General features: G+C 41.4%; 1 protein-coding gene across 2 annotated transcripts in view; it reads right to left on the bottom strand.

Annotated features, from left to right (window-relative positions):
* C2_2H8orf34 (chromosome 2_2 C8orf34 homolog) overlaps positions 1 to 22,858 on the bottom strand; it is a 1,039,122-nt gene extending 1,016,264 nt beyond the window's left edge. Inside the window, exon 1 of one of the 2 annotated variants that reach the window (XM_069220300.1) lies at positions 22,110 to 22,858. In XM_069220300.1, coding sequence (XP_069076401.1) covers positions 22,110 to 22,178 — 69 coding nt within the window. In that variant the 5' untranslated portion in view covers positions 22,179 to 22,858. The remainder of the gene's footprint in view (positions 1 to 22,109) is intronic. The other variant, XM_069220301.1, reaches the window with a different exon arrangement.
* Between the last annotated feature and the right edge of the window lie 920 nt (positions 22,859 to 23,778).

The raw sequence follows: 23,778 nt of genomic DNA, 5'->3' as shown, positions 1-23,778 counted from the left end.
CTTTAAAATCCGGTAAGATTCGGCGCAATAAAAAAATGTTCAACATACAAATTAAAGAAATCTAGATCGCCAATAAACGTGCGCTATCAAATACCGCTTTATTTTTCACTACTGTCATACTTTTAGAGCCACCTTAAAAAAAGCACTGTGCTATCCCTCAGGTGCCAAGTAGAAGGAACGAAACTGTATTATGTGTTTTTCCAAACCTGCGAAATACTTTGGTTGTTTGCTGATTGTAATTATGTGCTTAGAGTGGCAGGTGGCGCTCTTTTTCATCAGCACTTTAATACTTTAAGCACATAGATCTTTCTTTGGAAATCAGATGCGCAGTCCCAAAAGAGCAAGTATCGGGACTGCTGACGAGCAGAGCCTCAACACTGCCTCTAACACCAGCTTAAGCTGCATTTTATTTTGCCCTGTTCAGCAAGACGTCGCGGACCACGTTACGAGCCATTTCACTGCCACAACAAAAGCAAAATACAGGTCCTGCACAGCTCAAAACGTGCTGCCGAACAAAGCCCATATTTTCTGCGGCGCCGAACTCTGATATACAGTATCACGCTCTGTGGCGTTTTGAATTTAGAGACATGATCTAATTCATCCATTTTTGCTCATAGCACTTCTATAGATCCAAAATGTAAAGTATTGAGGGTTCCAGAAACTCAGGAGACTTAATTGAGTCATGGCTGCACAATCCATTGAAAGATTGATTCATGCAATCCTATGCTCAAAGTGATTGCATCTCCAGAACAACCTTGGGCATAGCCAATAGGTCTGACTTCAATGTAACAACAGATGTAAACAGTCATTCCAAATGCTGTTTGCAATGCTTTGTTAATCACTTAAAGCCCATTCTACTGGCTTTGTTGATGCTGAAGAACCGTAGGAAAAATATTGCTTTCTGCGTAGAATGTATATAAGAGACAAAGAGATGAATGTAATAGCTACATAGTTGAGTTTAATTTTCAGATTTAGAATAATCGCTTGTGCTTTCTAAAGGATGCACTTCCTGGAAGCAGAATGATAGATACATCGCCAGCTGATAGAATGCATGCCAACAGACCCGAATCAGATGGGAGACTCCAGATTTCTAAAGACAGAAAAGGCTTTGTTTCTTTTCAGCTGTGTCCTACCTAAAGTTGCCTCCATTTCAATGTTATTAAATGGGGAAAATAAATTCCCTTGATTTTTTCCCACTAACTCCCTTTTCTGTTTCGAAATGTTGGCATGTATTTGACAGCATAAGTTAAGAGAGTAATACACCTCTGGGTGGAGCCAAAGCAAAGCCTACTTTATCAAAATTCAAGACTTGCTAAACATATGTTATCCAGAGAGCCGTACTGTCAAGCCAGACCTTACAATAGAAGTTTAGTTTACATATATCTGCCAGTATTGAAAAAATAGAATAGGCATGCACTAATATTGGTCATTCGCTGACCTACTGCTCTGGGGGTCCTTTAGAAAACGGGAAGCTTAAAAAAAAAATCTGGTGAAGTGAGTGGAAAGTAAATTAGGACAATTACTGCATTCCATTTCTATTAGTACCAGAGTACTGGGTGGTGCTAATTTAATACCAGTAATTGCAGAAAAAGACAGAAATAATGCTAGCACAGTTGTCTTTAAAATTGCTGCACTGTCCTGATAACTGGCTGTGGTAACGCTATTATCATGTTGTGGTGTAACAGCAAAACATCAGACATTTTTAATTGACTCCATTAAGGGGGTGGTTCTCATTTCTTCCAAACAGTAATGCAACACAGCTCCACTTCACATAAACACCAAAATGTAGTCCCGAGAGGGCTTCCAGTGGTGTACTTCAAATGTACTTTGTCACTAAGGGCTGTATAATGATATTGCTGCTATCACCCAGTAACTCATCGCCAAAGTTCCTAGTACTGGGGGTATTGATGACTGCAAGGAGGGAGGTGGTATTAGAACATTGGAATGTTGAGTACTCGATTGGAAACAATGGAGTAGCTCCGGGCTTCTAATGGCTGGTAGAAGCCCGGAGCTCCAACAGTCCAATGTTTGTTTTTCACTGCAACAGCTGTGAACAAAGGCCTCACGGAGCCTGAGTGGATTTCATCCCCCCTCGGGCTCGTGAGGCATTTGTTTTACTATAAAACTATATTAGATCACAGAGGGTTGTTGTACAAGTGAGGAATTACAAGGGCAACCAGTAATTGTATTCCCAATTCTTCCAACTGTTTCACCCGTAGGCTCCCACTTCTTTCAGCAGCCAGAGTTCCCCAGTGTTAATTAAGGGATAGTAAGGAGTTTGGAGGGTTCAGGAACAGGTAGCAGTAAGGTGCAGTGAGGAGTTTTTAGGGTTTATGGAAGGGTAGTGTTAAAGCATAGTAGGAGCTTTTTTGTGTTCAGGGAAGGGTAGCATGAAGGGGTACTAAAAAGATTTTAGAGTTCGTACAAGGGCAGCGTTAAAGCGTAGTAAGAGCTTTTTAGGGTTCAGGGCCAGGCAGCATTAAGGGAAAATAAGGGGTTTTGTAGGTTATTAGGGAGAGGCATTGCAAAGGGGTATTCAGCATTTCTTACGGTTCAGGAAAGGGTAGTGTTAAGCGGCAGCAATGTTTTTTTAAGATTTAGGGATGGGATTTGTTAAGGGTACTCAGGAGTTTTTAGGGGTCAAGGAAGGATAGTATTAAAGGATAGTAAGCTTTTAAGGGTTTGGCGATGGGTAGTGTTAGGTGGTAGTAAGGTTCTGTATGGTCCAGGGATGGTAACATTAAGTGGTACTGGGGGTTTGTAGGGTTCAGGGCATTAGGGATAAAACAAAGCTTTTTGGGTTCCTAGAAGAGCAATGTTATGGGTTGATAAGGTTCTTTAGGGTTGAGGAATGGGTAAGGTTACTGGAGAGTAGGAGGTTTCAGGACTCAAAGAAGGGTTATTTAAGGTGCGTTTAAGGTTGAATCTTGAGTGTCAATGCTGTTCTACTTCTCGCACATTAAAGACTGGATCACTGGATATATATATATATACAAGGCTGATTCCAGTTATCAAGTTATCCATTTATCAAGAGAGTGGACTTGACATGCTTTATTCTATGAGGCTCTAATAGGATCTTTGATGTAATGTACAAGATTAATGTATGCTGGGTGTTGTTATTTTCATTGTATCCTACAACTATGGCTCATTCGAATGGAAACAATATACATGGTTTGTTCGTATCCCCTTGTGTACGCCTTTTTCTCCCTTTTGTTATGAATTTATCTGATTAATCATGTTAACTTTACGTCCAAATAAATTATTAAATGATCCCTTTACCAGCAATTTACCGTACACATTGAGGCAGTGGCAGTATGAATCACTTCAATTGAGCTGCAAATGTGCAGGACGGCACACTGTTATTCAGGCGTGTACTTCATTCATGAAATTCATCTCAGGAGTGGCACAGGGAGGCTGTGATACCCTCACAACTTGGGTTGGCACCAGTTGCGGCGCTGCTGCAGCTTTACTGAGTGTGCCACACTCCAGGAATACAGATGTCCATCTCCTGGATGGTCTCTCCTGCAGGTTAAGACACTACCCTTCCCTCTTTGGGCAGGCAGGCTGGTTTCAAAGCACTAGGCAGGGCAACAGCTTCTCCAGCCAGTTGTGTAGAGTTCAGGTATTGTCCTCTTCAACTCTGGGAGGCTGTCTGTCATGCAGAATCATCCTTGGCCTCACAGCAGCTTTTTTGAATGCTCGGCAGCTTTATACTGTGTCATTTTGCTAGCTGTTCATATATTTCCTACTATTCATGTGATCTTGCAGTCCTCGTTCATTGTCCAATTGGTTGCACGTGGAAGCATGCATGCCTTATCCAAACGCCAGAAGGCCAGAGCATGTATGTCTTGTCCAATTAAATGCTTGTATAATGTTGCAGAATTTCTAGCATTTCACATTATGTCTGTTTTTGTGAAATGACAAAGATTATGCCATTATACCATTGTCTAATTGAGGTTTCTTTCAGGTAAAACCCCTATTGTGGGAGCATGGGGACAACGTGATCAAATTGAACGGCTATTGTTCACTTCGAGCACAATTCTTCACTTTTTGAGGTGCGAAATGCATCCTCACTCGCATTTCCCTCTAATAAAATAGCACAAAATGACTGGCAGCCCTATTTCCACACAGAAAATTACACACATTTTCTCAGGGGTCAGTAACTAGCTAGAGCTTGCATGTCTGTACAATTTCTGAGACTGATGGGTACAGCAGATGGGAGAAGTATGATTCTTCGTGAATAGTTTGAAGACTATAGTGCCCATCCAGGCACACCTTACATGCATTTCACACAGTGCATTTCGCACAGCATAAATGTAACAGGATCTATATTTCGTAGTATGCACTGGGTATTATTTATTTGGTTGATGGTTTGGAAGCTTGTAGATGCAGTCAGAGGATATTAAAGAGCAGCATTCTAAAATCTTGCCAGCTGCACATTTTATGGCCAGTTTGTAATGGCGTGCACCATCTCAAACACCAGAGAGGGAAAAACGAGTTACCAGTGATGTAAGCATTTCTTCCAGCACCATACCAAGTTAAGGGACTCCATAGTAAGACATCAAAATGCAGCCTCAAAAGAGGAAGGAGGCACTGAGCCTCATAATGGAAACACAAGGACAATGGAGCAGGCTGCCAGAAAGCAAGAACCGAAGACGGGAGTGCAGCAGAGCACCCAGGAGTGCTGGGGTACGCAGGAGTGCTGGGGTACGCAGGAGTGCTGGGGTACGCAGGAGTGCTGGGGTACCAGGAGTGCTGGGGTACCAGGAGTGCAAGGGGCCAATATTAGAAGAGTAGCACACATGCACAACAGTGTGTAGTCTGAAACACAGCACCTGTACGAAATAGTTAGCGCTACCAGTAGACTGTGGAGGTGTGCAGCTGGTTAGTGTACACAGAATAGTATTTTCCGCATTAACCAAAAAAATCATCTACTACATTACATTTGTGAAGCCGTATTCATACAAACATCAAATTCCTTTCTTTCAAGACATGGCAAGTTCAGTGGGCACCATGTCCTCTTGTTATTTTATATCAACTCTCCTGTTCTATCGAGGTTTGTCCATGTACTGCTTTGGTCTTTGACCCTCCTTTACCACTCCAATCATCTTGTCTAGCATGGGTTGTCTTTTTAGGTTGAGACGTGTTGTAATCTACGTGGGCTTTTAACCGTGCCCATCGCATGCCCATAACTATCCCTCTTTCACGGGCTTACCTTTCAAAAATCCTTTTTTAACACTGGTAAATGCTTTAAGTTTGTCCCTCGTTGGGGCAGTTTTGTTACCGCCTTCGCCATCGACCCTGTTACATGGAAAATTGCATATTTGATTATATGTTCGACTGCAAGCAAACTTCTTTTTCCTTTTGTTTGTCTCCTTTGCAGTCATGCTCATGGTGGCCGTGACGCTTTGAATCGGCTTGCTTATGTCAACTGTTTTACTTTTTCATTTTCAATTATGTGGAAAGAAAAGTCCAGTTAGGAATTTACAACGCTAATAGATCTAACTCGAGCAAACGCAAGACCTGAAATTCAAGTATTCCTAGTAACTTGAATTCATTATATTTATTAAGGTCAGTACTAACCTGATCACAGTTTCTCTATTATATCCTTCCCCATCCTCAACATATGTAATGTTAGAACGACCTTCTGACAAGCTATGCATGATTATGGGCTGCCTTGGTAGTGCATCTGTCGCCAGACAATCATGTGAAAACAATAAGTATAAGGGCCTTGGATCCGCCTAGATTTTAGGAGCCAGGACTACATGTTTTGATTGGTCAGAAGCTGTGTGCTTCTACAAAACTTTACTTGCCCTCCACACAGCTGTGATCATTTTGGTTATTTATCCAGCTGCCTGTGCTTGAACTTTCAAGGGCACACAAACACCACTGTAACAGTATTAATGTGTCTTAGATAACTTGATAATGTATGCGGTTTTTCTCTGGCAGTAGCACATTTAGGAGGAGACAGGCATTAGCATACTGGAGTTTTAGGTCACGCTTGGCAGTGCATTCATAAGCCAGACCTACTGGCATTGTCAATGCTTGTTAACAAATATGTCATATTGCAGAGTAGAGAATCATGTGCATCACTCCATTTTAAGCTCATTCATCACAGATGAAAGCAATTTCACAACTTACAACTAAGTTCAGGGCGCTGCTGGGTCGGCCCGGAGCCTGGAAAAGGGCTTTAATTGAAACAGAAGTTCAAAGTTTAAGAAAAAGCTAAAGAAAGGAAAGGTAGAATTTGCTCTTTCAACTCCTAGAAGAGGATGTTCAAATGCACCCTTTGCACTACAAAATATCTTAATTTGAGATAGAGCAAGCAACGCAAAGTGGGTGAGTCTTAATTCTATTAGGGGGGTTTTGGGGCATTTTTCACCCTGGGAAAATGATGAAACATTTTACATTATACAGCACAATTTCTACATCACATAGCTAAACGTCCAGAAAATCTGAAGGCACTCTTTTGAAATACTTCATATTGGTCAAGTCTTGCCTCCACCAAGGACATTGAAATAGTAGTTTTTAATGATTGTACCAATTCAGTAACTGGGTTTTCATTAGAAACAGGGAGCATAAGGTACAAAACATCATTCAGTAACTTCATGCTACACTTCAAAAATGATGTCATAACAATATTCTCTGCTTTAACCTTAGCGCATAACAATCAAATAACAGATGTGTTACACATACCTAAAAACAGAAGTATTGATTTAAATTACCATCATTAATACTGAAAAACAATTAAAAACAGCCTATAACAGGCAGATTCAGGACCAAGTGCAATAGCAAAAGTGATAGTAACAATTGTTCACAGTAAAGTCGACAGACAATGGACTGTTAAAGGGTGTCCCACAGGTTCCCACCCTGGTCTAGAGATCAGGGCGCAATAGCAAAGTAAAAAATACGTGCATTTGGAAAAAAACAGGACTGGTCGAAGGAGGACAAAGCAACACCAGTACTAAAATTATGACCAGAGGCTTTCAGTCACATAGCCCAAATGCAACATTAAAATGATAATGACTACGTTTATGGCAGTAGGAGAAAAAAAGTGATAGAATACAGTTCCTTGAGCGGGCATGGGAATAGACAGATGAGAGGCAGAGCCCTGCAACATCCAAAGTTTAAAGTTTTGTGAATGTATATAATGGTAATTGATTTGCGCTCCCCTCAACGGCATGCACAGCACCTGATTTCACCATCATATGACTAAGATTTCACACAGAGCAAACTAAATTATATTCTGCTAAAGGTTGTGTACAGCACTTACTTCAATCACCCACTAGATCAGAAAGGAGTAAATGCAATTTTATAATCAGTGACCCACCGAAGGACCCACTAGGATGGAAGAACCAGAACCACTCAACAGGACCCTCAAGCAGCCGAGTTTCTGTTTCGGCTAGGGCAACAAACGTGGCCAGCTGGATATTTAGGGCAGTAGTGTTCTCGGGCCAAAGAGAGGCAATGATGGCCCGCCGGCATGATTGAATACCAAATTTATTCCATTACTGCTTAGAAGAGATTTACATTCCTACAGAAGAACTGGGCAGCTGTAGACATGTGTTCAAAGGATTCCTTATAAATATTACAACCAATGCACGTTGTTGATTCCGAAGGCCAGCGCCATCTAGCAAGCGGTTTTAAAATTAAAAAAAGGTCACTTCCTGAGCCTAGGTACATGACAAGCAGGATAAGGCTGGTGATGGTTAGCAAGAATTTATGACAGCCCATGCATGCTTGGGTTTGTATAACTCATCCAGACCAGCCTGATAGTAACAAAAGCACACACACTTCGTGATGCATTGCTTGAAGGCAGATTGGCTCATGTTGGAGGCCCAAAGCTCAATTGTCTCAGCCCTCCAGTTGAATGTCATCCCACAGTAGGGCCTCTAAACGACCTCCCATAGCAAACTTAAGTTTCTGGCACAGGTTTATAAAATCTCCAGGTCTGGCAGCCCACTGTTCACAAAGGCCCAGTTCCAAGAAGATCTAAGCAGCGGAGGAGGATCTCTGCAAGCAAAGGATAAATGTATATACCGTAGTGACACCTTTGTTCATAAGATTACAGTCCCTTCCCAGTAAAATTTCACTTCCATGAGACAAAGATGGAATAACTTTAGGCCTCATAACATCCAGGTGGAGGAGAGGACTTGTCACCACAACATACTTGATAATTTTGACAGGGACATCTAACTGACCAAGGCTTGGCTTCAACTTCCTTCTTTGGTTGACCAAAAGTGCCCCGTGCATCAATAAAACCCCCCAGATATTTGTAAGATTGTTCCTTTGTTATCTGTTACCGTTATAAAACCAGAAGCCCCCCCTTGAAGGATTTTCTGCCAAATGTTACAATTGTGGTTTTCTTTAGGTTAACCTCCAAGCTGTTGGTGGAGGTATAAGAGTGCAGCATGTTTAACAAGCGCTGCAAGCCAACTCTTGTGTAGCTAAACAGGGCAAGGTCATCTGCATACAGCTGGTTGCTAATGCGCTTCCCTCCTGACTTTGGGGAATGACTGTTAATAGTATCAAGGGCGCTCGACAGATCAGGGAAAAACAAGTTAAACAGGAGGGGGGCTAACACGCACCCCTGCTTCACACCCTGCATGGTTACGATTTTCCTTGAGACACAGAATCCGTCACCCAGTTTAATATGGATCCCGGTGTTCATGTGCAACTGAACGATGGCCTCCAGCACCTTAGGTGGAATACCCCATTTCTTTAATTTTAGCCACAGAGCGCCCCTAGGCACGTGGTCAAACACCGCCTTGAAGACTACAAAGCAGCAGTAGAGCTGTTTGCTGCTGAGGCCCTGGTACATTGGGCATCTGGCGGACTGGAGGGGCAATTTGTGCTTAACTCCAACTGAAAATGAACTGTTGGGCATATGTGGGCACCTATTTGAGGGTCCTGAGCGACTAGGCTGGTTGACTTTACAGGTGGGGTAGATGTTGTATGATCACGATCCTGTGCAGTAGCAGGAGGAACTGTTTTTGGTGCAAGGTGTTTAGGAGAGAGTGCCTGCAGAGGACATTGAGGGGAACTAGCCACTAAGGAGAGGTGGTGTGAGCCTGTTATGGGCTCAAATGAAATCAGCAGAACCCCCAAAGGCACTCCCACAATGCTGACCTGATGTGAAAAAACATCTATTTATGTGTGTAGATGACTTCCTGACCAGTGCTTCTCTCTTCAACGGCAAGAATATCTGTGCAGGTCAGTTTTCATCCCTGTTGGCCCTGGGAGAAAGCAAAATAGCAGTTTCTGCTTTGATATTTGCTGTCCCCGCACATTGCTTACCAAATGTCACTCTACAAAGCTAAACCGGTAAGCATTTGACTTACTATGTTATTTTGGGAATACCATACGATTTTAGGGAAGCTGGAACAGTTTCTAATTGCAGGAAACCTTGCTTCCTGGAACCAAGCTATAACTTGCTGAAAATCCCATAGCAAGGGTAAAAACGGTCCTGGTTGCTTGTGTTCTGGTTCAGGTAGGACCTGGCCTGTCAGTTCGGGACGGACTGTTCCCATGATGAACTAATGATGTCAAAACTGTTTTGCATATGGCTCAGTCCAAACTGAGGTGGCATGGTGGATAAAAATGATGGATTGACATGCAGCCCTGAGCGATTGCCAGTGGCTGAGATTAATTCAGGCATTCCATCCATCACCTTGTTGTTTTTGCATTTGCTTAAATTATGTCACACCCCTGTTAAGCTGTGAAACATTTTGTTTCAACAGGCCTCCTCTTACAGAAACAAGATGACCTCTGACCGTGGGGATTGGTGATTTTTATACATACGACCTGTGTTTTCAGTCGGTAGAGATGTCTGATGTTCTCCATCAGTCAACACACTGCCTTGATGCTCTAAATGAATGTGTATTCTGGTATTACCCAAGTAAAGTGTGTTTTCTTCTACACTTGTCTGAGGCATGAAGGTCAGAAAAGTAAACGATCAACTCTTGTTGGTATTGATTTAACTGAACTATGTCCTTTTCCGTACGACCTCATGCCATAATTCACCATAACTGCCTATAATTTTTTTCGTTCACGACTCGATTCCGTCTCCTGCAGTAAAGTTACAGATAAATGACATAGGGCCTGCAGGGTCATGCACCAAAACGGCTACACCAATTTTACACAACTGTAGTGTATACCATAGAACCATATCAATGTTGGAAGTGTTAATAAGTGCTTCTTCTGTCATACTTTTGTAGGGCACAATCTAGTTGATGGAATGTCTCACACAAGTCTTGAAATAATGGTCAAAGCCGTAGGAGTCCCAAGAAATCAAAATCAGTAATTGGCCTTCCAAACACAGCCTAGGTATGGCTCAAGTATCCGATTTAAAAACATTTCAGAAATAGACTCCTTTTTTAAAACATAATCTTGCCAGTTTCTAAAAATACAGAAATGTAACTGCGAAATAATTTTCATATCAACAAAAACAGGATTTGTGGCCCAAAATACCAGATTTTGGGTATCAGCTGTTATGTCTGGCTCACATCACAGCCTTGTTTCCACAACTAACTCATGTGTACAACAGCCACACAGGGCAAAGGGCGCCTATGACGTGTCAGTTATGAGCACACTTTGGTCCGGATGTGGTGTTAACACACCCAACAAACGCACCTTAACGCCCCCCGAACATACATCCACCTCCATTCACATGCTCAGTTATACTGACACAAAGAAACAAACACGGGGATGAACAGAGGCTGTTCATCCCCTTCACAGCTACTAAACTTCAGCAGCACTGCACATGGTTTAGCCCACTGAGGTACAACGTTTACTCTTCGGGGGCTGTGGTGAAATATAATAAAGGTAAACGCTAGGAAGAAGCCAAAGGATTTGGTCATGTGCTATGGGCTAGGTAGGCCAACTCAGACTCCTTTTAATCCAAGCTTACACACAGAGTTAGTTTCCTAATGGAGGTTATTTGTAGGTGTGGTCAATTTCTTTACATAGTTTATTTGGTGCAAGCAGCTCACCAATTACAACCCGATATGCCTCAGGTAGTGCTTAAGCGAGGCAGCGCCTCCGGAGATGGCACTCTAATGTGTTTAGGTGTCAACAGTATTTTTGTAAACAAGGTGACATGTTTCGCCATCAAATCCCCCAGTAATGGCACATATAATGTAGATTAAGGAAGATCAGATGCCAGTGGCGCAAACGTAGTGGTTAAGTCTTACACTTTCTACGTATAAGGATGGCAAAGTCTTCTTTCTTTAAAAAGAAACAGGTCAATCTTCTTTTAATACTCGTCAGGTGCACTAAAGTTTCTAACAGCATCAAAAGGTCTACCATATCCAAGGTGGGGCAGTGATTCTGGTGCTTCAGAATAATTAACTACCCCATCAACAACGAGAGAAGATAAGTCCTCAACGATGTGGAGAGTTGCAGTTTCAGTGTGCAGATACAGTAATGAGGGTCGGGAATGTAATGAGAAAGCTTAACCAAAACAAACATTTGCAAGTGGATGCTTTCACATCTCTGGTTGACAGTAGAAGCAGTGGGAAGAAAAGTAATAGGCCTATGGTATTTCAAGATGCGTGGTTCTTCTCTGGTTTCAGCTGAGTCGTAGTCTCTGCTACCTTTATGAATATGAATCTAGATCTTAACCAGAGAGGTAATGGCCACTGGGTGTTCATCTGAAATGTAAAACATTTTTTACTATAATGGCAGTTCACAGTTCTTAAGTGCACAATTCTAGCTGCATAGACTAAACAGCTGTGGCAAGGATATATTCACAAAAAGACATTAAAGGAGTTTTAGGGGTATGACAGAACTGAGGAAGCACATTAAGTGGAGCTAGGATTCAATTACTTCTTTAATTGCTGTCACAGAATTGTCTGAAAGATTTGCAATGGCCGTTAGATGATTGGGAAGATTAGTAGTAATTCTAGCCTGATCAAATAATGATTAGGTGTAGTTACAGAAAGGCTCAGGGTAGGCTATAATTTGATAGTAGCCTCTGCAGGCAGGACAAAAGTTCTGAGTGTGATGAAACTGCCATAACTACCACCCTTTACTTAGATTTGGAAAAATTGCAAAATTAGGGTCTCATACAGGGGTGTGGAATTTAATAAAATATCTACTTGTCCATGGGATAGGTTGCTTCAGAAATCTACTGGTCCTGAAAAAACTCCACTTGTCCCTTTGGTGATACATTGTGCAATGACAAATTATGGCAGCAATCTAATTATGTAAGAGCTCTGATAATAACCTCTCTGACTATGTCAGGGATAATACTACAGTAGGACTTGAATAATAACAAATTCAAGCCCTACTATAGCAATTTCCTTATTTTGTCACCTTTCCGCAGATCAATGTACTGGGACTGGAGGAAGCAGTAAGCAATAGTTCTAGGGGTGGAATGCCTTTGAACTTGTGCAAAACTACTAACTTGCATGTTTTAAGGATTTTCACCAGCTCGTCTTTAATCTTTTCCCATAGTGAAAAAGGTTGGATATTTATTCCTGACAAAGCCAGCAGTTGTAGACATTCTTCCAAGTTGGGAAAAAAGTGGTTTGAGGGAAAGTAAACCTGTAAACACACAATTTATGTTTGCATGAACAAATCTACACATGCCTATTTACTCGTGCTAAAATATAGATCACAAAAATGTCTAGCAATTCAATTTCTGGTCTACTTCTGTAAAGTCTTGTGCATTCATGAAAGCCACTAATGCACATACATACACCATGGGTGCACTTTTCTGACTTTCTCTAAAAATTGGGCCCCTTACTAGGTCTGGCGTTAACAAAGACATTTGGTTTTTTTTAATTCTATCTATCGGCTGGCTTTATTCTGAGTGATAGCATTTTGCTCTTCCACAAGGAACATATTGGCACACAAGTATTATTGTTCAGTGCCAGGAACTACTGTAGTACTGTGTGCTTTTTGAAAACAAAAAATGTTTTGCTTTTTTCAATGTTTGTTACAATGGCGAGGGCATGGTACCTACCACAACAATAAAGTGTTACAAAAGCCATGTCAAAACAAGACACGCATTGAGAACCTAAAGACTGACCACCAATGTTGGATTGGTTGGTTTTGCCAGGGCTGGTTTATTTTCATGTTTTCTATAATCTTGTTGAAAATGGTTACACTGACTTTCCATTATGAATGTTCTTTTAAAATACCATCATGCATCCACACATTTTACTAAATGATGCTTCAAAGAAATAGTACCTGAAATTTCACAGTAATTTGGCAAAATGTGTTTTCCTACTTCCATTTTTTTTCTGAACATTTTCTTTTGAAAGCAAAGAATCATCAATCTTGCTTAGGAACATTTGCATCAAAACAGGGAGTTTTCTGGGAGCATTATACACAGCCTCATATTGCTGAACTTTTCAAATGTGTGCACACATTTTTTTACTGGAATCACTGTCAGTAGTGCAGTGTGACCTTACAATGTTTATTTAGAGCACACACCCTAATAATAAGGGCTTTGCATTAATGAACCATAAATACAAGTGTTAACGCGCCCTTGTATGTTAATTTATACACATTAGGACTCGTTTTAGGCCAATGAATCTTGTGACCCAGTGGTGAGACACCGTAGGACGAGATAACTGATCAATATGTCAAGCAATATATCAATAATGTCATCGATATTTACTACCACAATGCACTTTAATTTGGTTAAAGACATTAATCAAATTGTCGGCGCAACCATGATCTTTCAGCCATGAATAACCACACCTTTGATAGAATTTTATGAATTTTATTCCCTATTGATTACAATCTACGAGCAGATGAGTTAATCTCCATACCAGGAAGCATAAGAGCATAGACACGATATGGCAACTGTGATAGGATTTCAATAATGCAAGAATCACAAACATGAGAACATAGCACAGCTTGAACATAGATTAGATTTCAGCAAATGTCATATATGTGTCAATTCAGCATAGCGCAACGTCAGTCATCTGTCTATTTGCGTCAGTCAGATTGATCTCCTATCCTAACCACTAATTAGCATCAGCATGTTGGGCTTCATGCAAAACAATTTAGAACACCAATTTAGAAAACATCTAGCTATGGTCTCTGTCAAAATGAGCAGTTGGCACCTAGAAAGGAAAAGCAAACAGACAAATTACATATTGCATTGTCATAATTACCCTCCAAGGATTAGGTCAGCACACAGGATCAGTCTTCATCTTTAGGACATCAGTCAAAACGCCATCAATCTAAACTCATCTAAAGGACAGGGGACACTTCCCTCATAAGGAGGAGAAGTGTAAAGGGCAGTCTATGGGCAAAGATGGTTTTAATAAGTCTCAAAATCACCAAACAGAGTGACAGAGTTTCTGGATAAAATCAATAGCATTCCCTACCTAGTTCTCTCGATCCTTCTGTGACATGGGTTTTTTATCCCTTTTTCGCAATACCTTCCCCCAAAATTCTAATGGACATTTACTATACCCCACTATTTTTAACCTATCAAATTACGCATTAGGTAATTCCAATTGTCACCCCACGATAATTCATAACATTTTGATTGGTCTTCATAATTGACGCCTTCGGAGGTGGCACATCCGGGGGTTACTTCACCGTTTGGCACGTCTTCTCGGGTCTTGAGTTCCTTTGTCCATGGTTTAAACGTCCTTGTACATTTCATTAATCTGCATTTGTTTAAATTTTGTATATAAACACATACTAAAGCAGCAAGCATGCGGATGAGAACAGAATTCATACTGATACAATGGAATGAAGAAAAGGAACATTTGCAGGGTCATGGCCCTTTGCGAGTCAGCACACTGAAAAACAGAAAAATGCTTTTAATATGAGAGTTAGGCAGCTAAAACCCGCAGCTCACGCTAACTTAAGGCCTATGAGATTTTAATATAAAAGCAACATCATAAATGTTAATATAAACCATAACATAAACAGTTTTACTTGATCATTATTAGTTCACGTGTATATATTGGTGGCCACAAACATTATAGTCGTAATTCAAATGTGCGTTTAAGCAAATCACTATTATTGTCGTCTTCTATGCAACCTCGTTAAGCTTTGATATGAGCATTTCATTCTAATATATGTATTATTTAAACTACGCTCTCTCACAAGTTTGAACAGTATTAACATACGGACACAAATATAACCCCAACTGCAGACTGTTTCCTTCCCTGTAAGCTGGCAGCCGAAGGATTTGGGCTGCAGGGGGCTGGGCCTACTTGTCCCAAGGACAAAAGAAACATGAAGCCTTGTTGTCCTTGACCACAAACAATATGCTCCATGATGGGATCCATATTGTCTTTTTTGGCTACTTAAGCCAAACATGGCTACATGAAGTATTCAGGTCAAGATTATAAAATGGCCCAATGAAGTAACTCTAATTGGTATTTCAGGTATTGGTCATGGCCAAATTGATCTAAAATTGAAATAAGTTAAAAAAGTTCTACTGTGATATAGAAGGCATTAATGAAGTATAAACTCACACTAATCTTGGAGATATGGAAGCGAAAAGGAGGAGTATGACTCAAAACTGAGGGTCTTAATAACATTGGTATAATTTTTCTGCGCTGAGAGATCACTAGATTTAAATATAGTTTTAGCAGTTCATAACATTTGGCCTTATTTTCCAAGGGAGACAATGAATCTCTATCCTTCTGTGAGGTGAGGACATCATACGACAACAAAGTCAGAGAGTCAATATTTTCTGAATAAAGGGCAGCCAAGTAGGACCCCTTATAATACACTATGGACATGGTCCACTAATATTGGAGAGCACCAGATTGCTCCCTACTCAAAGAGAAAGGAATCAACCATAACTTACTATCTTCAGACTCCAGAATATTGAGGAATAAAAAGCCTGGGTCTTTTACTCTTGACATTGAGTATATGGTTTAAAGACCCATGTAACTACCCTCCCAGACTGCGGTAGGTGTTACCTGGAAGAATAGACTCAGCGCGTGCCAATGCCTCTCAATGACGGTGATTCCTGTATTTTCTACACTAGTGAACTGCAGTGTGTTGCTGGAGATTTGGAAGGACTCTGATTTCTGTACTTCGCCATGCACTGTAGGCTTTCATTCACCAACCAAGTGCAAGCCTTCCACTCACCTCCTCACATTCAACGACCTACTGCACTGAACATGAAACCACTGGGGTGGAGGAAGAGGGCCTCGTGAAGCTACGACTTAATTGGTGGCATCCCCGGTAAGAAACTGTTTTGCCTTACTAGTGAAACACGCAGGATTTTTAAGAATGGAATGCAACAGGCAGGTGATTCTCACATATGACTCCATACTAGAATCCTGAGGTAGAAAAGAGAGGAGAAAAGGCTAATAATACTTTGTGCCTGCTGTATGGAATCACTGAGTATAAGAAAATCAGGCTTCAATTTTTATTGGTCAGCATACAAAAGGTAAATGGCAAGAGTGTGCACCTGCTAGGAGAATGCAGTATACCTACACATACACCATAATGCATTAATGATGGCTGGCATTTCAGTACACCACTAACTGGTTTGGTACCTATTAGGATGAGGAGAGGCAAAGGGCATAGACTTAACAATATTTATTTTGTTTCCTGGGTCTTGCGCTTAGTGATATGATTAATAATTAAAAATATCTTTGCATTATCAAGCACAACAGTAACAAAACTTATTGTTTTAGATTCCTAAGCAAATGTACGCTACATTGCATGGTCCAGTGGGCAATGTCCCTTAGCATTAACCCATTACTAAATTAAAATTCAACTGGCTGCTAAAAATTAAATTTGTACTTGCATGGTGCATGCCATATCACACAGTCCAATGCTTTTTAAACCATACAACTCTAAAATTAAATGGTAGTCAAAATCGCAGTTGATTATTCATTGTGCTTTATAAAATAATCTGTAATAGCCTCAATAATATCTAGGTGTACCTGAAACATAAACTAATGTATCCACTGAAACTAATCTTTATAATAAATTATTGCATAAAAACAGCATTGGTATTCTTTGTTTAGTTTCAAATAGCCAATATCAGTATTATACATCAACAAATATTTATAGGACCATTGTGTATAATCTGCATGTGTAGAAAAAAGGAAACCGCATTAAAAACGCGGTCTTAACTACGCAATACCTTTACCAGGCATCTATTACCACGCACATGCCTTTACCACTCATGTCTTTACAATGCCAATTTTTACCATGCATAAACCTTTATCGTGCATGCCTTTAAAATGAAAATATAAGTGTTTTGTATATATATATATATATATATATATATACTGTATATTACTGGTGGTCTGCAGTAGGTAGTTAGAGTTAGGCCCATGTTTCCATTGAAAAAGTGTTTTGTGACTTGCCTATAGCTTTGGCGCCATTTGACGAATCTTCACAATTTATTTTTAAAAAAGTGTTTCTCAGAATCTTGTTGTACATGGGAAGCTTCCCAAATATTAGGGTTAGGGCATTTTTAGGGTTAGGGTATTTTTAAGGTTTCTGGATGGCAAGGGTATATTTAGAGTTTAGGGTGGGGTGAGAGGCTGTTTTTATGGTGTAGGGTAGGTATGTGTGTTTGGGTGGCAAGGGTAATTTTAAGGTTTATGATGGGTAGGAGTATTTGGTTGGCAAGGATATTTTTTAGGGTTTAGGGCAGGTAAAGGTATTTGGGTGGCAAAGGTGTTTTTTTAGGGTGGGTAGGGTATATATATATATATATATATATACTTACATTTTTTGTTGAAAAATGGTTGCGTTGTAAAGCATGCATAGTAATGGCGTGCATGGTTCTGTCATACAACCGAAGAACATGTGTACACAAAAAAGCTCTTAAACTCATTTATAATTGTGCCTAGTATTTGTATTTTATTCTACACTGCGGTGTCACACTCATTTGTATATTTGAGTCTCACATCTCCCACTTTTTAACCTCGTTTATTCATCTTTTGTATTTTTTTAACTATTTTTAGCGACCTGAGGCACAATTTCTCTTCATGAATGCTACTGGGTGGATTAGACTTCATATGTACAGGCTATATAGGTAAGCCACAGGGAGTTGCCATTTTGATCATGTTGAAGTGCATGAGATCTTTGAGTGCCCACACAGTATGGTTTTGGTAGGGTTTACAGTATGATACAGAGGCTACTGAAAATGATTAACAGCTGCAGTGCTGTGCAAGTATTAACAGACACTTCTGCAGTAGTGAATGGACTTTGACAGGAAGCTGTCTAACTGGAGTCTATACACCAAATGAGGGCCATGCTGTGGTGCCAGCAACTCCCAGGCACAGATTCAGACTTCATGGCACCATATCATGTTTGTACATAACAAATGTGCAAGGTAAGGCAAGAATGAATTTTAGCTCATTCATTAAAGCATGATTCATGTGATGAGATTCTTTCAGTGAGTGCATTATGTTCACAGAATGGCCAGGTAGAGATAGCAAGTAAAAGTAAAACCTGTAGTAAGTCAACACATTCCATAGGTGAAGAAAGAAGTGGAGGTTATGTGTTTCTATTAAGCTAGCTTTAGAATACTACACGCAACTTCAATAATCCAATTCTGAGAGTACGAAGGTTGAACTAAAACATGATCTGCGCAATAGCATATCAGGTAATCATTAAAATACTCAGGGGCGAGCCTCCATTAGGGCGGAGGAGCTTCGCCACGCACCGCCAGCAATGGCAACTGCAAACCTTTTACCAAAAAACTATATTAAACAGTGTTTATTATCATTTTCTGGTAAAAGGGGCGGGGTGACGAGCAGTGAGGGGGAGTGCACAGCATTCCCCTTCAGAGTGCACACCCGGCCAAACACACATGCGCAGTAGGCTGTCTCTGTAGCCCAGCAACACAGTTGCCAGGCTGGAGAGAGCCTGCACAGGCTCCCAGCCTGCCTGGGAGCACCCTGGCTGCAGGCACAGGCTGGGAGCCTGTGCCTGCACCCTGGAGCGATAAAGGACAGAGGAGCGGCATGGCGGCAATGGAGGAGGTAAGTGTTTTTTTTATTATTTTTAATTACATTTTTATTTATTCCCCCTCGCGCGCCGCGCCGCCCCGCCCCTTCTGCTTGCTGCGAGCCACGACTGAAAATATTACAAAACACGTGCTCTAAAGCTGACTGCCAAAATAATAAAAATTATTCTTAATAAACCTCTACACCTGGGCCAGATAATAGATAATAGAAGCCTACAGCTGCGCCCATTTATGGAAATCCAGATTCATTAACATGACCTTGCTTATTATTTTCAGCTAGATGCTTGCAGTGAATAAACTGGGACGCTTACGCTATTCAAGTACCCCTCCATAATAAAAGCACATTGATGTAGGTCTTCCTTTCTGTATTTGTATGTTAATATTCAGAATGAGGCTGTGGGAAGAGAAAAGAATAATTAATATTTTCTCTAGATGTAAGTTTTATTTGCGTGGAAATAGCAATGTTAGTGACAAAAACTAGGGTAGAAATCACACAGACAGTTGGATTACGCCTCTTGCTTACGATACCAGTGTCTTAATATATCATTTACATTGTTCTCCTTGAAACAAGGCTGCTGTTTGTATTTGCACTATACTTGTATGCCTTTTTGACTTTCTTTCAGCTGCTGCTTATATTTTGTAATTAAGGACCTTTATATCTACATCGGATAGCTGTCCTTGATAGGCAATCACTGCTCGAGATAATCAAATGCATCTGTTGATCACCCATCCGTGTCATTACTCTAACCTCCAATACTGTCCTGAATGGACATCAACTGCTTAGTCTAGACGATGGCTAGGTCCACACGTTGTGCCAGTATAGGCTGGCCTGGAGGCCACTGTTTCACTTAGCAATGCTTAACTGTACGTTCTTTCCCAATACTCCAAACACAAAGCTTTCACTTGAAGAGCCTGACATCAGAAGCCCCCTTATATCTCGGTAGAACCACATGGGTATGTATGAAATCTTTTGATATGCCCCAAGTGTGACACTAATGCTGGTCACCTGGATTCATTCCCACTCAAAATCTTTGAATCTATCAATTCTTCTGCCGGTCTCTCAGACCCTTTTGAGAAAGTATTATTACTGAGGATGCTTATTTAGCCTCTCCGTATTTCTTAAGGGATCTCTGATCAATGTGAGTACTGGTTTCAAACCAATGCATTATATTATGCCCTGATGAAGACCCTATGAAACAAACCTAAACGGCTGAAACATCAACATCTTTTAGACACAGATTCATGATTGGCATCTTTATGGCATTTTCAGCACAAGGAAATGTAATAGTTAAGAACACTTAGTATCAACTGATGACTTATTTCTTTTACTGCAGAAAAAAAAAATGATATTTTTATATCACAAACCATGCACTTGCCCCTGAGCCAAGGCATTGTCAGGCACTTTTCTAAATTGCATCAACATTATTCCACTGCTTTATGACATATTGATTGCCTTCTTATGTAACAACCATTGACTTGGATCAATAAAATATGTAATCAGTTTCGATTAGAGGGACTTCACAATCACCATCTTCTAAATCACTGTAGATTATCACTGAGGTGTACCAGGAGGTGTTCAATAGCTGTTGGTATGGAATTACCACTCAAAAAATATGGCACACTGAAGGAATTATATAATTTGCAACGACATTCTGGCTGCATTTCATACCACAGTTAACTACATCTCTTAGAGAAACTACCACCACTATTGTGAAAGGTAAATTCACAGAGGGGAAAATATTCAAATAACATTCAATAAGACTGGAGCTGTATTTCCACAACATTTTAACAGTGCCTTTAATAGTAAACTCGTAAACAAGGGGTATCAACGCACCTCCCAAATCCAGTCACATTATTACAACATGGTGCTGTTTCCAACGGAATTAGCCCCATCCTGTAATTGCTGACATGAGAAAAACGAAAGTGTGATTATCCTAATATTTAAAGGGGCAGCTGCCAGAAGTAAACCTGGACAGTACCACACACTCTTTCAAGCACATTAATGATATCAGTTCGGAAGCATCCGTTCAGGCTGGTCTTTAATTTCCTTTACATTTTGAAGCCATATGTTTTAGGCATGAAACGTGTGCATCTCCGTGATTGAGCGACATCAAAAGCAAATGACTATTACACCAGGAAGCAGAATCTACCCCATAAACCCAGCTGCACTGAACGAGAGCTCTTCTACAAACCATGAGGATGCACGTGCACTTCACTTAAGGCATGGACATCGCAAGTTGGTCCCATTTTTGGTGTGAAAGGTTTGCCCCCATTTGTTTGTTTTGTTGCTTGTAGAGTTCTTCGTCGCATTTTAAACCCAGAACTACAAATACCAAAATACAATGCCCCGAAGCTGGATAGGACAAAATTCCAAATAAATGAAAACACCTGCTTCTTTTGTGAACCTCTATAACAATAACATTGTTCAGTGTATTTTCTAAGAGTGCCTAGTAAACGTGACCGCATCTTGATACCTTTTAAAACGCTCCAGGAAACATCTTGGGGCACGTCCCTGTGAACCTATTCAAAATGTCTATTCAACGTTTGTAACAAACTAATGAATAAAACAGAAAAGCGGACATACATTTGCTACCGTTAACATAAAAAAAGGTCCTTCATTAAAAACTAGGGTGGGACAGCCCTGCACGGGACCAGAATTCCAACGGAAGGTGACCATGATCTGAGCTTCCGGACACTGCAGGAAGGTTGACCTCTCGAGGTACCAACATTCCTGAAGGAACCATCCGAGCACTTAAAGGGCTGCCCTGCCAGAATGACTGCGATTCCTGTCACTGCCAAGGACATCAGACTCACATGTGCAGAGCTGGAGTGCAGCTCAGGGAGGCAGGGTTGGTATCGTTGCAGCCACTCCGCCCGTCCCGGATGTAGGGCCATCTCACCTGCTGCCCCACCTGGCTCCTGGCGCTCAGCTATGATCAACTCCTGAGCCTCGGCAGTGACCGCTCCACAGAAACACAGGGAGAAAAAGCAACACCTAAAATCACCACCTCACCACCCCAGCAACTTTCAATCAGAGAGTGTGTAGGCAGCCGGGCACGGCATCGGGGCGGCAGGTGTGCTCTGGAGGTATCCCCACCCCATGCGCACCAGGACAGGTCCTGTGCAGCCATAGGTTCCAGGTAGAGGGCACTGGTGGCCGAGAGCCCTCCCCGGACCGGCTTACCTCCAGCAGGGCTCCGATCTTGTTCTTCTCCAGGTAGCCTTGGATGCGGGTCTGCTGCTGAGACGCCATCGGAAGCTCCGCTAAGGCACCTTCCGAAACTGGGCTCCTCAGCCGAAGCAGCGGGGGTTACTTGCCTCGGGCCACGTTCCAACAGAGGCCAAGGACGGCGCAGTTCAGCAAGCTGGGGACTACCCCAAAATGTAATAGGGCCGGACCACAGATGATCCCTGTGTCGTGGTGGCCTCCTCCACTCGCTTCACTGCGCGCTCTCCCTGGGAAGGCAGCGCGGGCTGTGCATGTTGCAGGATCCGGCCGGGCTGGCTTTGCTCGCTCAGGACTCCTTGGTTACAGAAATAACAACAGCCGGGCTTCCCCCGGCGGTTCTGACACTGCTCTCCAGCAGCCGCGGCCCCGCCGGTGGAGCTCGCGCTGGGCTGCAGGACACTTCCTGATTGGTGCTCTCCGGGCCGGCAGCTCCTCCCGACCACACACCGCCCGCGCTGTCAATTGGGCGGTAGCTTCGTTTGGTCCCCAGGTCCGCCAGGTAATATCCTGCTCCCAGATGAAGGTGTGCTATGTATAATGCAGCGAGAGGCGTGCCAGCAAAGCCGGACCTGTCGCTCAACGCTGCTCGGGTCTCTGAACTGTGCAGCATCGGTTCTGAGCCTTTTTACCATCACAATATACGAATAGAGCTCCACGAGGAACAAAATACGAAAAGTGAAGCGGTTTACAATTGTTCTAGTGACCTAAAAAGCAAAGGGTTGGCACTGATGAGTGGGCTGTGTATTAATCCCTCGTGGGCACTTACCGCGCTGAAAATGGCCTGCAGGTGAAAACAACGATTTCATTCACTTGAGGCAAACAAGCTGGACAGCAAAAAGTGAAATATTATGGACGTATCTGCAGTAAAATGACTATGTTCAAGTATTTTTCTAACCTAATTCTTATCGAAATGTGTGAAACAATAAGACCTTTGGAAACAGCACAGAATATGGGCATGAAAAACAAGTGATCAATGGGTTCCTGCCACGTAAAGTCAAATCATTGATCATGTTACAAAAAAGCAATGCAGTCAAAGTTAAACTGCACAACAATAAGTGGCAGCCTAGTCCTCGAGCTTCCAGATTCTGAAAACTGTTGACTCTAAAACTTTAAAACGAGGGAGAACAGCAGCGATTGAACGAACATTTTATAAAACATTCACTTTCTCAGGCAAGTAGAATACGCATCTATACATTACAGATCTTGCAATGAGTTCATTTTTAAAATCTGAATAGATTTGCTTACACAGCTTTCTCTGTTCAGCCTTGATGCCTTGAATTCCGAATGCTGAGTGAGATATATTTTCGTTCAATGCCCAGTGCTGCACAACTACATAGCACAAGGGTAATTGTCTCATTCTTTTTCGTATACCACCAACACTGCAAAGAATGCAAACTGAACTAGATATATTATTTTTCTTGACTTTAGCAATACGACGTAATGAGATCATAAAAATTAGGACGAATACGATTAGGTATGGAATTTTACAGATTATTCTGAGGACCAACATTCATAAACAATGAAACAAAGATTTAGCTTTTTCATGTTTTCAATAATAGCCTGTTATTGCAATCTGTTTTCCTATTTTACATTTTAATTCTCCACTTACCTAAGAATTATCTGA

This window comes from Pleurodeles waltl, chromosome 2_2, assembly GCF_031143425.1.
Source record: "Pleurodeles waltl isolate 20211129_DDA chromosome 2_2, aPleWal1.hap1.20221129, whole genome shotgun sequence".
NCBI classification, from domain to species: Eukaryota; Metazoa; Chordata; class Amphibia; order Caudata; family Salamandridae; genus Pleurodeles; species Pleurodeles waltl.
Note: the sequence above shows the minus strand (reverse complement) of the source record. Positions and strands in the feature narration are given on the sequence as shown.